General features: G+C 38.0%; 1 protein-coding gene across 1 annotated transcript in view; it reads right to left on the bottom strand.

The window, feature by feature from the left end:
• LOC139713846 (trafficking protein particle complex subunit 9-like) overlaps nt 1-12,837 on the bottom strand; it is a 29,424-nt gene extending 16,587 nt beyond the window's left edge. The window contains 10 exon segments of the mRNA XM_071625551.1: nt 745-771; nt 3,639-3,707; nt 6,327-6,448; nt 7,261-7,398; nt 8,368-8,513; nt 9,073-9,167; nt 9,169-9,491; nt 9,494-9,532; nt 9,535-9,720; nt 12,700-12,837. Of these exon segments, the coding sequence (XP_071481652.1) occupies nt 745-771; nt 3,639-3,707; nt 6,327-6,448; nt 7,261-7,398; nt 8,368-8,513; nt 9,073-9,167; nt 9,169-9,491; nt 9,494-9,532; nt 9,535-9,664 (1,089 nt within the window). The 5' untranslated portion in view covers nt 9,665-9,720; nt 12,700-12,837.
• Between the last annotated feature and the right edge of the window lie 169 nt (nt 12,838-13,006).

The raw sequence follows: 13,006 nt of genomic DNA, 5'->3' as shown, positions 1-13,006 counted from the left end.
TTGTAGAATGATATACTTTCAGAGAGTTTTGCAGTTGAAAAAAATGTTTAAAAAAACAAAATTTTTCTGGTCCCATACGTAACGGCACATATTTTCTCTTCTAGAATATAATTGTCAGGGTCATTTTTCTCAATTTTTTACATGATTATACTTCTTGAAGATATCAATCACCATGATGAAGTTCAATACGATCAAAGGCCATTAACACTATTTTTCAGGTCATAAAAGTCTCTGAATGTCCCATACGTAACGTGCGCGTTATCTTGGACTTGCCCATTACATTGCAAGAATTAGTTACAACTGACTTGTATTGCTACATTTCAGACCTTTATACTCTGTGCCACAATCATTTTGAAGCAAAGGAGATTATTTTGACTGCAGCATACTTCCCCAAGTGATACATGTAAATCTATCAGGTAAGAAAAACCTGCATGCAGCAAACATAAGGCCAACTGCTGCATGTAATGCCAGGAGACCATACATTGTGGGCATCACAAAGGCAATTGTCTGATGAATGTCTATACCCATGAATGTGGAACTCAAATATATTCCCATACGTTGTACAACTGCACATGCTATCTGACTATCCACCCTCTAGCCATGTTGCCAGGAACAGAGCACATTTTGTGGTCTGACTTAAACTATGGTCCATAGTTTCAATAAATCCCCTTAGAGAATGCAGGCCCAATTCGTGCAGAGATGTACTGATGAGGCATGCCAAAGTCAGGCTGATGAACAATGTACCTTATTACTCAGGGCATCTCCTTGTTCCTGCAATGATGTCAATCATTGTAACTCACGCTATCACAGCATAATCTTCACTTCAATATCAAATATCAAAGGCACAATATCATTCCAGCATGATTATGACTGCCATGAACTGGCTTTAGCTCAGTGGTAGCGCCACTACCAGGTAAGCAGTTCATGTAGGTGACACAAGTTCAAATCCCACTCTTAGTTTCTTCTTTTTCACTTCGTGTTCAAAATAATACATATCAAGCACAAAATCATACAGTATTTGCGGGCAGTTACAGTAAAAAACAAACTTCTAATTATTCTATCAATGTTGCTATTACAGTTTTTTAAAAAAAGAGAGAAAAAAAACAATAATCCAGATGAGATTTACACATCACCGAGGACTGTTTCTATCTGTGCTTTGATTGAAGAGCAAAATGACAATTTTTAAACCACTGTGTAAAAAAGTATAGTAATAATGATAAACAAATATTTTAAAAATCAAAACTTCATGTGACTTCATAATAATCGTTAGAAGTGTTTAAGTATCATGAATGACAACAGGATTTCAGGAGAGAGAAAATGTCTGTCATATGACTAGAAGCTGATATTCTCTAGAAAATTCCAGCACTACATTGTAAACTGTGGCATAAAAATGTGTGTCATCCATATTTCTTTCTGTTTTGAGGCCACCATCTCAAACATTGTCTGTATCTAGATTTCATTATTCTGGTTGTTTGTACTTTAAAAAAAATATATATATATATAAAAAATAGAAAAAAAATATATATATATATGATTTTCAAACAATGAACCATTTTTTACACTCAACCTTTTCCAATGCTGGCTGATTCATGTAGGATTTAACATCTCTTTGGCTTTGTGATTTATTGACTCACATAACATGCAAATTACAAACAAGAATCCTAAAACCACACTGCAAATACAAGTGTAGAGCGACCATTACAGAGAGATTACACATGTATCTCCAATCCTTCTTCAATTCTTTCAAGCAGTGCTTATAACTTCCAGTAGCTCTGAGATGAAGAACTCTGGATTTCTCATGTGAGCTTTACATCTTCTCAGTTTACATCATGCCGTGCCAATATTTCACTCTAGCTATGCCCTCTTTTGCTCTGAAGTTTACACATTTTGGTCTCTGTTCTTTTCTTTTCTTTTCTTTTTTGTTTGCAAATGAGGCCAATTACTTTAATACAAAAGACTATTTATTTTCTTGAAGACTACTTATTTTCTTGAAGGGTAAATGTCACGGTTGGGTAAGAAATTACATAGAAGATGAGGGGAAAAAACAAACAAACACTGTACCTGACCATGAAATCTTCCTAGATAACTGTTCTATACCATTATCACAATCCTGTCTTGCTGATACACCTTTCACAATGAATCTACACAGATGGCATTACAAGTGTCTCATATCCTGCATTTGAATATAAAGCAATAAACGTAAAGCATGTACCCGAGTATTTATATGTCTTTAACTTCTGATGAAAAGAACAATTAATTTTTAGTCAGCAAGTCTACAGCACAATGAATCTACAATTACAGCAGCCACAAGAAGGGCCACTGTACATCAAACAGTCAATATTTGATCATGCAGGTTTAACAGCAATAGAACACAATGTATGGTATATATCACTGTTACTGCCAGATGGTGTGTCTAGATGAATTTGAAGTGAAGGGGTGAAATAGTTGACCTCTCCACATTAAAGTCTGCATAGTATCAACACTGTGCACAATCAGGGAATGTTGGGTAGATTCACTTGTCACCTTCAAATGCAGTATAACTGATTTTGTTTCATTCACATGTCTTGTTCAAAGAGAAATGTGTACTACAAACATGGCAAGCATGTGACATGTACAGGGCTGCCAACATCCACACAGCACAATCAGGGAGGTTCCAAAGAGAACTCAGGGAGATACATAATGTCCAATACAAGCATCTTAATGGGCAATGGTAATTCCCAAAGCAGGGAGATTTCTACATTTCTCTTTATGCAGACATGAAAAGCAATATAGATGATTTCAGGAAGCGCCCTGCAGAATAAGGGAGATTTGGCAGCTCCGCATGTACTAGCATACAAAAGGTGTGCAGAACCCCTATCTCTTTTTACTGCAACTCATAAATGGTATCAAGGTTCTGTATAATCTACAAAATATACTGATACATGAAATTAAAGCCTAAATGTACTAGATATATATATTGGGCTGAGTAACTGAAATAAATTGAATTTAAAATGAAAAAAGGGGAAAAATCGAAAGAAGGAAAGCTACATTGTATAGTGATTTTCTGTTGTTGTAAATTCATCAATGAGTTGACCAGTAAAGCAATTACACTTACAACGTTGTGCATTAAACATTCTAAGCAGAATACTTGGTCATTAAAAGTGCTCTGTAGTATATGCTATCTTGTATCGACCGAGAATCCATACATGCCACACTTTTAAAGAAATGATGAATCAAGAAATAATATGACTCTAGATAAATGATTTTGGAACATCCAATAAATTATGCCTGAAGAGTAAACTTCTGTAATCACCATGACTTTGTCAGGAGACTAGCTCAAGCTCAATGAGTTTGGTACCAAGGTATGCTTGGTGTTTGTTTTCTAGTACATGGTTTGGACACTCACACTCTACATCAGCTGGTTAACAAATGACACGCCAAACTACCTGTTACCCCCACTGACGTTATAACATTTGTCTTTTTAGGGGTGGGCTTAGGTGAAAACGACTTGTTAAAAAAACAAAAATGGGATTTGATGTTAACAAAAGCACATTTGATGGGTATTTGAGGTTGATGTATGATCACAAAAAGGGAGGAATAGTTGAACTGAACGCTAGGGCTTTCACTGTGGGGTACAGTGAAGTATTACATAGACTTACCCTCTGTTTGATGAGCACCTCTGTAGCCTTGATACAAGCCTCCATCTCAATAATGGCAGCATTGGTATACTGCAGCAAAGAAATCCATGGGAACACTTTTTCACATTTCTATTGCTTCTAACAAACACTCATGTCTTGATAGGCAGTAGCACATTATTTGCTATGCTTCATCCAGCATCTTTGTATTCAACCTTCATGATGCTTGAATATTTATTCTTTATTTACTCTTTTAGGAATTCATTCAATTCATAATTTCATTTACATGAAGCTATTTGATGAAAAACAAAGAAAGTAAGCCAGTGGGGTCAGGGAGAATGTGTTAAGAAAATTAATGGTAACTCAGGACCATATGAATTTCTGTAAAATCACTCATTGGTGTGCTACTTAAGCCACCTTGCCACATCGTAAAATTTATCTACCCGGCAACTAAAAATTTAGCTGACTTAAAAAAAGCACACTACCAATCATACCTGCAAATAAGGTTGCTCTAATGTACAAAGTATTTTGACAAAGACTGATGTTCAGTGATTTATAATAGTCTATTGTGTTATGTTTGTTCAATTGTATTAAAAAAGGAAAGAATGGAAATGGAAAAACAAAGAGACTCTGACAACTGAAGGGTTGAAAGGTTCGAAGATTAGGAGGCTTAACAAAGAGGCTGTGAGAAATTGAAGTGTCGTACAGGTTCTAACAATAGAAGGTTTTGACAGAAGGCACTAGGGAACTGAGAGGTTTAAAGGGCTGTGACACAAGGAAGGGCTAATAGACAAGCCCACAGATATTTACAGTTTGTGAAAATTTGAAGAATAAAAGCATTATAAAAAGGAGGTTCTAAAACAAAGAAGGGTTTAACTCTTAATGTGCCAAGCCCAAAACCCCTAACGTGCCAGAGGTTTTTACCTAACGTCAGAACGTTTCGAAACTGGACTGACAATGAAATTTAAAACCGCCATATCTCTGAAACTATTGACTGTTTTGAATTGAGTTCTACACAACATATATCAAGAAATGTTTGTTCTTTCATGTCATGTAGTCAGTTTGCCATAATATCGATCTGAACCTGAAATATTGCAGAAATAATTGATACATCAAAAAAAATTATTAGAAATTATTGTGTAGTATGGAAAACAAGAGTCAGTCGCGGTTTTTCTTCAATAGAACGCTCCCTTGACTCTGTGAGAAAGTTTTAGAGCAACATCTCCTCTTTCAAATGATAACAAAATTGCCTTCTAGAATTGTATGATTCCAAAGATACTAGCAGTTTATTTTGTCTTAGCAATTTCTCTTTCTGCCTCAGTAATTCATTCCCAAATGTGAGTCCTTTACAGTAGTCCCAGATCCTGTATTTGAAACTAAAGTAATTGTCCCTGGAGATGGCCCTGGAAGAGCGTCTTTTGTCCACTTCAGAAGGAAGAACCTACTAATCCTCCTTTTGTCTAAGTGGACCATGGGGGGGGGGGGGGGGTACTCTATTGAAATCGGCTGGCCTTTGTCCGCGCGCAATTCCTATGCTAGCGTGGGGGACGATTAGTGACGTTTACCAAAACAAAAGGATGAAAGACTTGACCGATGAACGAAAGATGACCCTCTTTGAGGGACAAAATCAAAGCAGCTTCCCGCAGGACAGCATCCAAGCGGAACAATGCGAGTGGAACCGCATAGACAATACACGCTGATTCAATAGCATACACACGCGTGGTTTACCAATGAGACTTTTGGTCTATACACATCTCGCTGAGGGTGCGCTCACTGCGGATTTTCCCGACGCGAAAAAAATACATCTAGCTGAAAAATCATGTATTTACTCAAAATTTTCCAATGTAAGCATGGTCATATTTTTAGTGGAAACGATCGTCATACTAATCAGCTACCAGTACATATCATTGGCAGTTTCTTGATGTAACACATTACGGTACCATAAGAACTTAAATGATCGATTCTTTTCTTGCTCTTCTTAGTCGCCAATCGGCAACCATGGCACGTCAGGACTAAGGTCGCCGTTTGGCGACCATGGCACGTTAAGAGTTAAAGGGCTCCGATAAAGGAAGGGTTACCCCAACAGTTCAGAGAAAGTGAAACAGGGTTGAGAGGCTCTTGGATTGGAAGAGTTGGCAAGGGGTTTTGAAGGGGGCTTTATGAAGAATGACAGATTGTAAAGGTTCAGGGAACATTACACCAAGTGCAAATAGTTTGTAATGGAAAGTAACACCACAGGATAGCCAAGAAAGGGTGTCCCTGCTTTTCAGTCTCACACGACAGCATCAATGGTGTACACATTATTGTATCGAATAATTCTGAGGCATATTGGCAAAATCATTTCTGAAGACAAAATTTAACTGTACACATACTCTGTACACTAATGGGGGGGGGGGGTGTTTCATAAAGCTGTTCTTAAAGTTACGAACGACTGGTGATCAGTTCTGATGTGCTATACTTATCAGAATTTCAATAATTCAGCACAAGAACTGATCACCAGTTGTTCTTAAGTCGTTTGTAACTTTAAGAACAGCTACTGTACATACTAAACGTATATGAACACTGACCATCAAAAAAAAAAAAAGTGAGGAAGGTAATGGTGTCATACAAACTAATTATCTAATAATGTTCAATATGAACATCAGAAAGTGTGTTGTCATAGTGTGAAAGTGACAAGAAAGGCCAGCAGGCAATATATACTCATACACTTACCTTGGCATAGTGCACAATGGCATCTCTGTATCTCTCAATGATTTCATCTGGCGGCAGACAGTTCTTGGGTAGATCTTCATCGTAATCCTCATCAGAAACGCCATTCATAGCCTCGTAGCTTCCTGTTCAGACAAAATATAATGGGATGAGCGGTACTGTCTCTGCCCTTTAAACATGTGGAAGAATCACCACAGAGACTCTTTAGCCATCACATCATTTTCTTTCAGAATGTTTCATGATGTTCTCAGTTGAATACAACAGAGCGCTCTTATTAGTTCTATGACTACAAGATTTTGTTTTGTGTGTGTGTGTGTGTGTGTGTGTGTGTGTGTGTGTGTTTACATATTCTTGCTTGCTGATGGGGCACAAAAATTCACAATAAGACAAACATAAAATGAACAAATTCATTTTTTGGTTCTTGATAATGCATACAAGGTTGTATTATATTACATGTGACAAAGTAGACTGGTAACTGTGTGATTGCTGAAATAAGTAGGAAAAATGGTAATAAGAGGAAAATAGAGTTACAGTGTAAGTTGGATCTATGAAAGACATACATTTGCATGTGTAGAAAAGTAAAAAAAATTATCTGGGAAGAACAAACATAACAGTCACAGACTTTCACTGCACAAGCCACAACATCAATCAGTAGATTACATGAGAAGCTGAAGAGTGTGCATTTTGTACTTCAAGGTGTATTAACAAAACTTTGAATAAGGAGGGACATTTCATAAATCAGATCAGACTAGCACATGGAAACAAAGGATTGGGGGGTTTTTTAATTGCAAAAATGTATGTCAAAGAATGGGATTCTTGGACTCTTTCTGAAAGACTAACATCTGGCACAAGATCATCTCGAATCTTTGACTCGCATAAAACACATTTTTCTGAGACTACAAGAACATGTAAGTATAATCTGTAAGGATGGCCCAACCTGATCTGTGCAGCTTCTCCTCTGGTGGTCGTAAAAGGGATTCCCCACTGAAGGAGGCATTGCGAGGAAGTCCTTTGGCCTTTGGCTCAGTGGGGTACAGCTGGATGACGGATGCTGCACACATCCCCTCTAGACAGGCTGAAAGAGGCAAATAAGTACACAAACATACAGCACTTTCATACTATTGTATGTACACAACAAAGAATCACTATTTTTAATGCCTGTGGGCACAGAAATCCACGCAGCTTTCCATTTAAATGTACACAAAGCTGCTAGTGAATTTGGCCTTCTAATCATTCACAATGCTATCCTGCCCTTGTAGTTGTCAGCTGTTGAATCAAATGCATGTTTTGTGTGTACATGTATGCAGTGAGGATACATTCATTTGCCAATGCTGTTGAAATGGACATGACCACTTTACTGTTTACATCACAAATTGAGGTGGTAGAATTCTTCTGTGCCTCTAAGGACATACCCTAAATTTACTCTTCTTATGCCAGACTACTTCAGTGCCTCTATCACCCCATGCTGAGCCCAAAATAGTTACACAATACTCGGAAAATATCAAGAAATCTGAAGCAAATTAATCACAAATCCTTGATATGGAAATCACCCAATGCATACTTTAATTATTTATAAGCACTAAATGCTTGCAGTACATATACATTGTATGGTACTGACAGAGTATTTCTATTTGGGACAAGTATAAACTCCAGTCCTGAGAATGCAACCCAATAAAACTAGACATGAGAGACTTAATCGATACCATTGAAGCAAATCCTGCCAAATGCAGAAAACCTTGTTTCAAGCATGTACAAACAAATACAAAAAAAAGGTTATTGATGAAAGTGAAATACTATGACTAGTCTTCAAAACTTAACTGATTTCATGCAAAAATCTATAGGACTCTTCATGATAGCTTACAGTACTACAGGAAAAGAGAAAAACAATCACACAGAACACAAGGGTTACATAACCCAATTTCTTCATGTGTACTGCAACAAGTAACATGCCATCCATGGGGACTATTCATCCACAGGAAAAAAAAAAGGGATTTGCTATACACGTATCTCAGCAGAGCAGCCAGATGGTTAATGAGATCTATACCTGCCATCCACAGCCAGTCGTTGGCGCCCTTGAGGATCTCATAGGCCGTTTGGTAGTGGACAAAGGCCTCCTGGGTCATGCCTGCCATCAGACTCAAGTCTCCAACATGCTTCCGCATCCTGCCCTGAACACGTCGTCTGAATGTCCTGAGAATTTGAACAAGAAACCAAATATCTTGACTATTGAAAAGAGGATACTCAGAACTTCCTTTCTTTACCTTAATTTCCAAAAACTAACATTTTTCCAAGCTCATTAGTTCAACCTTGTAATTATGGTTCTCTATCTCTAATCAACGATTTTCTATCATATGGACTGATTTTGATTGGTGCACTTCACTTTGAAAGGTTTTGCATGATTTCCAGGAGAGGATTGCTGGCATTTACAGTGCATTGCTAGACACTGTAAATATTTAAACTACATGTGAATAGTCAGATAATTGCCAAAAGTAATTTACACAAGTTACCTTTTACTTGGATGATATTACAATTTGATAAAAAGAGCTCTATGAGATTGCTTAGACAATTCAAAAACTTGCAGCAAACAATACACAAAGCACTTTGCATTGCCTTTTAATTCACCTACAGAAACAGTTGAAATTTGCTTTGATGTGATCAAAGTCATTTTGTTTTTATAGAACAATAATCCTATTGTCAGATCACAACTAAGCACAGACTAATCAAAACAATACACAGAGAAAGTCAATACCTTGTTTCAGTATCTATTCCTACAATATCTTTCCGCTCAAAGGGGGCCATGAGAAGGGGTAGCTTGTCATTTCGGTTGCTATTCATCTTGTCCAATTCGCTTGGACTCTAGCACCCAAAACAGAGCTGCAGCAAAGTCTTTCACATCATCCTCCAGTTGTTCACAGTCTTCAATGCTGTTATAGTAGACAGCATCTGGTCTGATTCCAGAAGCACTGTCCTGTAAACTGTCCTTGGACATGCCAAACACAAAGCAGCGGGAGTCAAACAACGTATTCCTATAGGTCTCCTTCATAGAGTCAAAATTTGCGTAGACAGTGGCCAGTTCAATCTCCGAGGAGGCTTTGCCCAAACAAATGAGTCCAGCCACTCGCCGGTGCACCTGAAATTCGCCCCATTCATTGTTCTCAAGATGGACACCCGCTTGTAGCGAAGCCAGATGCTGCGCTTGTTGTCTGGAGGTTCACATATGTCACACTGTTGATGCGGTCAATGATGCGGGCATACGCCCGAATCTTGACGCCCGACAGGCTTGATGGTAACCAGAATGGCCTGTGGTCCTCAGGAGACTGGGTGTAATCAGCAATGCTCATGGTGATGGATTGGTGCTACATGTAGAATCAATTTGATTGCTAGTACATCTGATTACCTGTTGGTACAGGAATATAAAAGAACATCTTTAGAGTAAGTTAAATGTGTACAGAAAGAGGGACAAAGACATCCTTTGGTATTTGTACATGTATGCTTGTGTGTGACACTGTAAAAACTATGGACATACACTCTGGTGCTGCTTCTTTTTCATTTTTTTTTTTTTAAAGTCATGAGATTGATGTCGAATAAATTACACAACGCTTATTAAATCATTTTCATTCTGTTTCATCCAAAATGAAATGACAACAACAAGTGAGTGCAATTTAATAGAAGGGCATCTTCTTTTACGTCACATTCTCTGGGTACTAGTATCCTATTTCAGTTTGAGGTCCTGAGGCTTAGGGCTCGTTCTTTTCTCTCTCCCGCTCTCTTTGGGGAGAGGGGCATAAACTAGGCAGAGAAGTTATTCCAGCTACGCGTACAGTTTGTACCATGAAATAAAAACAATGTCAGTTAAAAAAAAGGTTATCAAGATTTCTTTTTCTTTCAGGCACAGGAAGTTTGCTTGCCATTATATTTAGTAGTCCCTCAAGAGCTGTTGCAGACAAAATAATTGCTCTTCACCTCCAATAATTCCAAGCAAACAATGGTCAAATCTGTGCAACAGTAATAACCAAAACAGTCACACAGATTTTCATTATTGTTGGAGAAGTCCAATGCAGTGGTGGTCATTGTTTGCAGTACTGTATTCAACAGAACTGAACATGGGTAATTTTTGTCCTTTATTTATTTGATTGCAGAATGAAGTTTACTAGATGACTATGGTAATATTCCATACTGAAAATAAAATAATATGATGGAGAGCACCTTCTGGTAACATTTTGTGTACATGTTGTAATCTTTACAGGGTCTGTTGCTTGGCAGCTAAAAAGCCTAGAAAGTGGAGAGTTGAGGAGGGAAGCAACATGGGGGGGGGGGTGTAAGGAAGGCAAATAGTGGCAACTGAGGGGCAGCAGTAAGTTGAAAGTTGAAGAATTAGTAAAGATGGGAGAAAAGGGGACAGGGAGAGTCGTAAGGAAGAAAAGAGTGAAAATCACTGGGAGAAAAACAAATGGATGGGGGGGGGGGAGGAAGAAGTTGAAGGTTGATAAATCATGGAGATGAGGGAGAGAGAGAAGTGAAGTACATTTGTAGAAATGAAATTCCAACTGGTGTTTCACAAGACCAAGGAAGAGAAAAGAAGTCAGTGAACAATGTGGACTATGGAATGCAGAATCAAAATGATGAAAGGATGAATAAATCAGGAAGGAAAGAAGTAAGTCAATGAGAGATAAAACTTTAGTCATAGATTAAGAAAAAAAGGAAAGAAAAACAGGAATGAAAGCTCTGAAAGTGAAGGGCAAGGGTTTGCGTATTCATTAGGTAGAATTGCTGTGGGAGAGAGAAAACATAGATCTAATCAAATGTGTAAACAATATGTTTAAAAACAAGTAAACAATGAAAACAATATACATTGTAATTTGTATTTGCATTAATAATGGAATAAATAATGGAATCAATAATGGCTATTGCACAACAAACATCTCCTCACTTCCAAGAGCATTTAAAGCAACTTCATAGCTGGAGTTTCACTTCTTTTTTTTTTTCAGGAAGGGATGGGAAAGAAGTTTTCAATCGCCCACTGCAGTACAGTGTGACATACACTGTTGCCTAGTCCTGAGCAATATTGTTTGACTGAATTACTGTTTTGATCACAAATCCCTTGCAAGTTATACTGTCGTAACTCTCCTACACTTTTTTTTTTACATCTTCAAGTGCACCAGAGCCACCAATATGCTTTTTCTTTTCGTTTTTTTTTTAAATACACTTCATAGCCTCTTACTGTAAAAGGAAGAATGTTTGCGAGCATTTTAATTTGGCAAATTTCGCGAGAGTAAGTTTTGCAAAATTAATAAAATGCATGCTAAAGATCTTACAGAAGTCTACATGAATCAAATGTTAGACTCTTAGGCCCGAATTCACGAAGGTGGTACAAATGAAACCATGGTTTAAACCATGGACAAAAACCATGGAGCGCCAAGTGTCGCATGGAATATTTCGTTACGAAATCAGTCATTTCGTCGATGAAATGATTATTTTGTAACAAAATGACATTTTGTAACTAAATGAACATTTCGTCCACGAAATGATAATTTCGTTAACGAAACTGTCATTTTGTTGACAAAATGACCAATTTTGTAACGAAATATTTCGTGCGACACTTGGCGCTCCATGGTTTCATTTGTACCACCTTCGTGAATTCGGGCCCTAGAGGCAACTCGCAAAAATTTCATGCTGCAAATAAGGCCGTCGGCTCCCATTTGCGAAAATTTCATACCACGAAAATGTTGTGTTTTTACTTTTACAGTAAGGTCTAATTCAATAATTAGAGTTGTCTACCACCATAACTAACAATATCTACATAAGCATGAGTAAATATGCTCATGCCCCGTCAAAACTAAGAAGAGTAAGACAAAGATGTCAAAGTGCAGTGATTACTACACACAGTTGTCAGTATTGTATCTACTTTTTTTAAAGTAGGCTCTAGGGCCTACCTAAATTGGATCTCCTAACAAACAGTTACAGCTGTAGCAGTGTACGTGTACAGAGCTAGAGCCGAGGTCAGAGCAAGGAGCTATATGGTCTATGCTTTGCCTAGCCTCCTTGGTCAGAGTAGGCGTCCTGATCTGATTCGCAGACTGAGTTATCTCAATAGGAACACTGTCACCAAACCACTTCATCGCCATCGACATGATTCACGACCCTCCATAAAGTAATTTATACTCACTGATGATCTGACGATTGTGATTGCTATTGCTACTGCTTGACCAGCCAGCAAGGCATCAGTAGTGTTTCAATGGGGGGTACGGCAGTGACTTGTGGTCACAGCAGTGTTACTCAGTGTAGAAATCTGACTATAGCAAGAGCGCAAATAGAAAGTCGGCAGCTATCAATTATCATTTTGTCAAAGAAGCAAGACGCGATTGCATTTACTCACTGTACTGAGCAGTATTGTAGACAGTCATAATCCGGATCACTGTTATTCCATTTGTAATGGATGTAGTACAAGATTAGATATGTGGCAAAAACGTACCGGTGTTTCGGAAACACCAGCGGAGCTGAGTGACTCAGTCTGATAAAGTCTATCGCTGATCAATCAAGTGCGTGAATATATATGCATGCAATGAGACATTACTACACTCCCAGTATGAGATGAAATGAAGGTGCCTGAATATATTGACTTGCTCTTTCTACGGTACCCTCTACTGTAGAATGAAAAGCTAAGGGTCACTGTAGGAATTCTC

This window comes from Diadema antillarum, unplaced genomic scaffold (assembly GCF_040938485.1).
Source record: "Diadema antillarum isolate AM-2024a unplaced genomic scaffold, OU_Dant_1.0 seq00002076_RagTag, whole genome shotgun sequence".
NCBI classification, from domain to species: Eukaryota; Metazoa; Echinodermata; class Echinoidea; order Diadematoida; family Diadematidae; genus Diadema; species Diadema antillarum.
The sequence above is the reverse complement of the archived record's forward strand: the minus strand, read 5'-3'. Positions and strand labels throughout refer to the sequence as shown.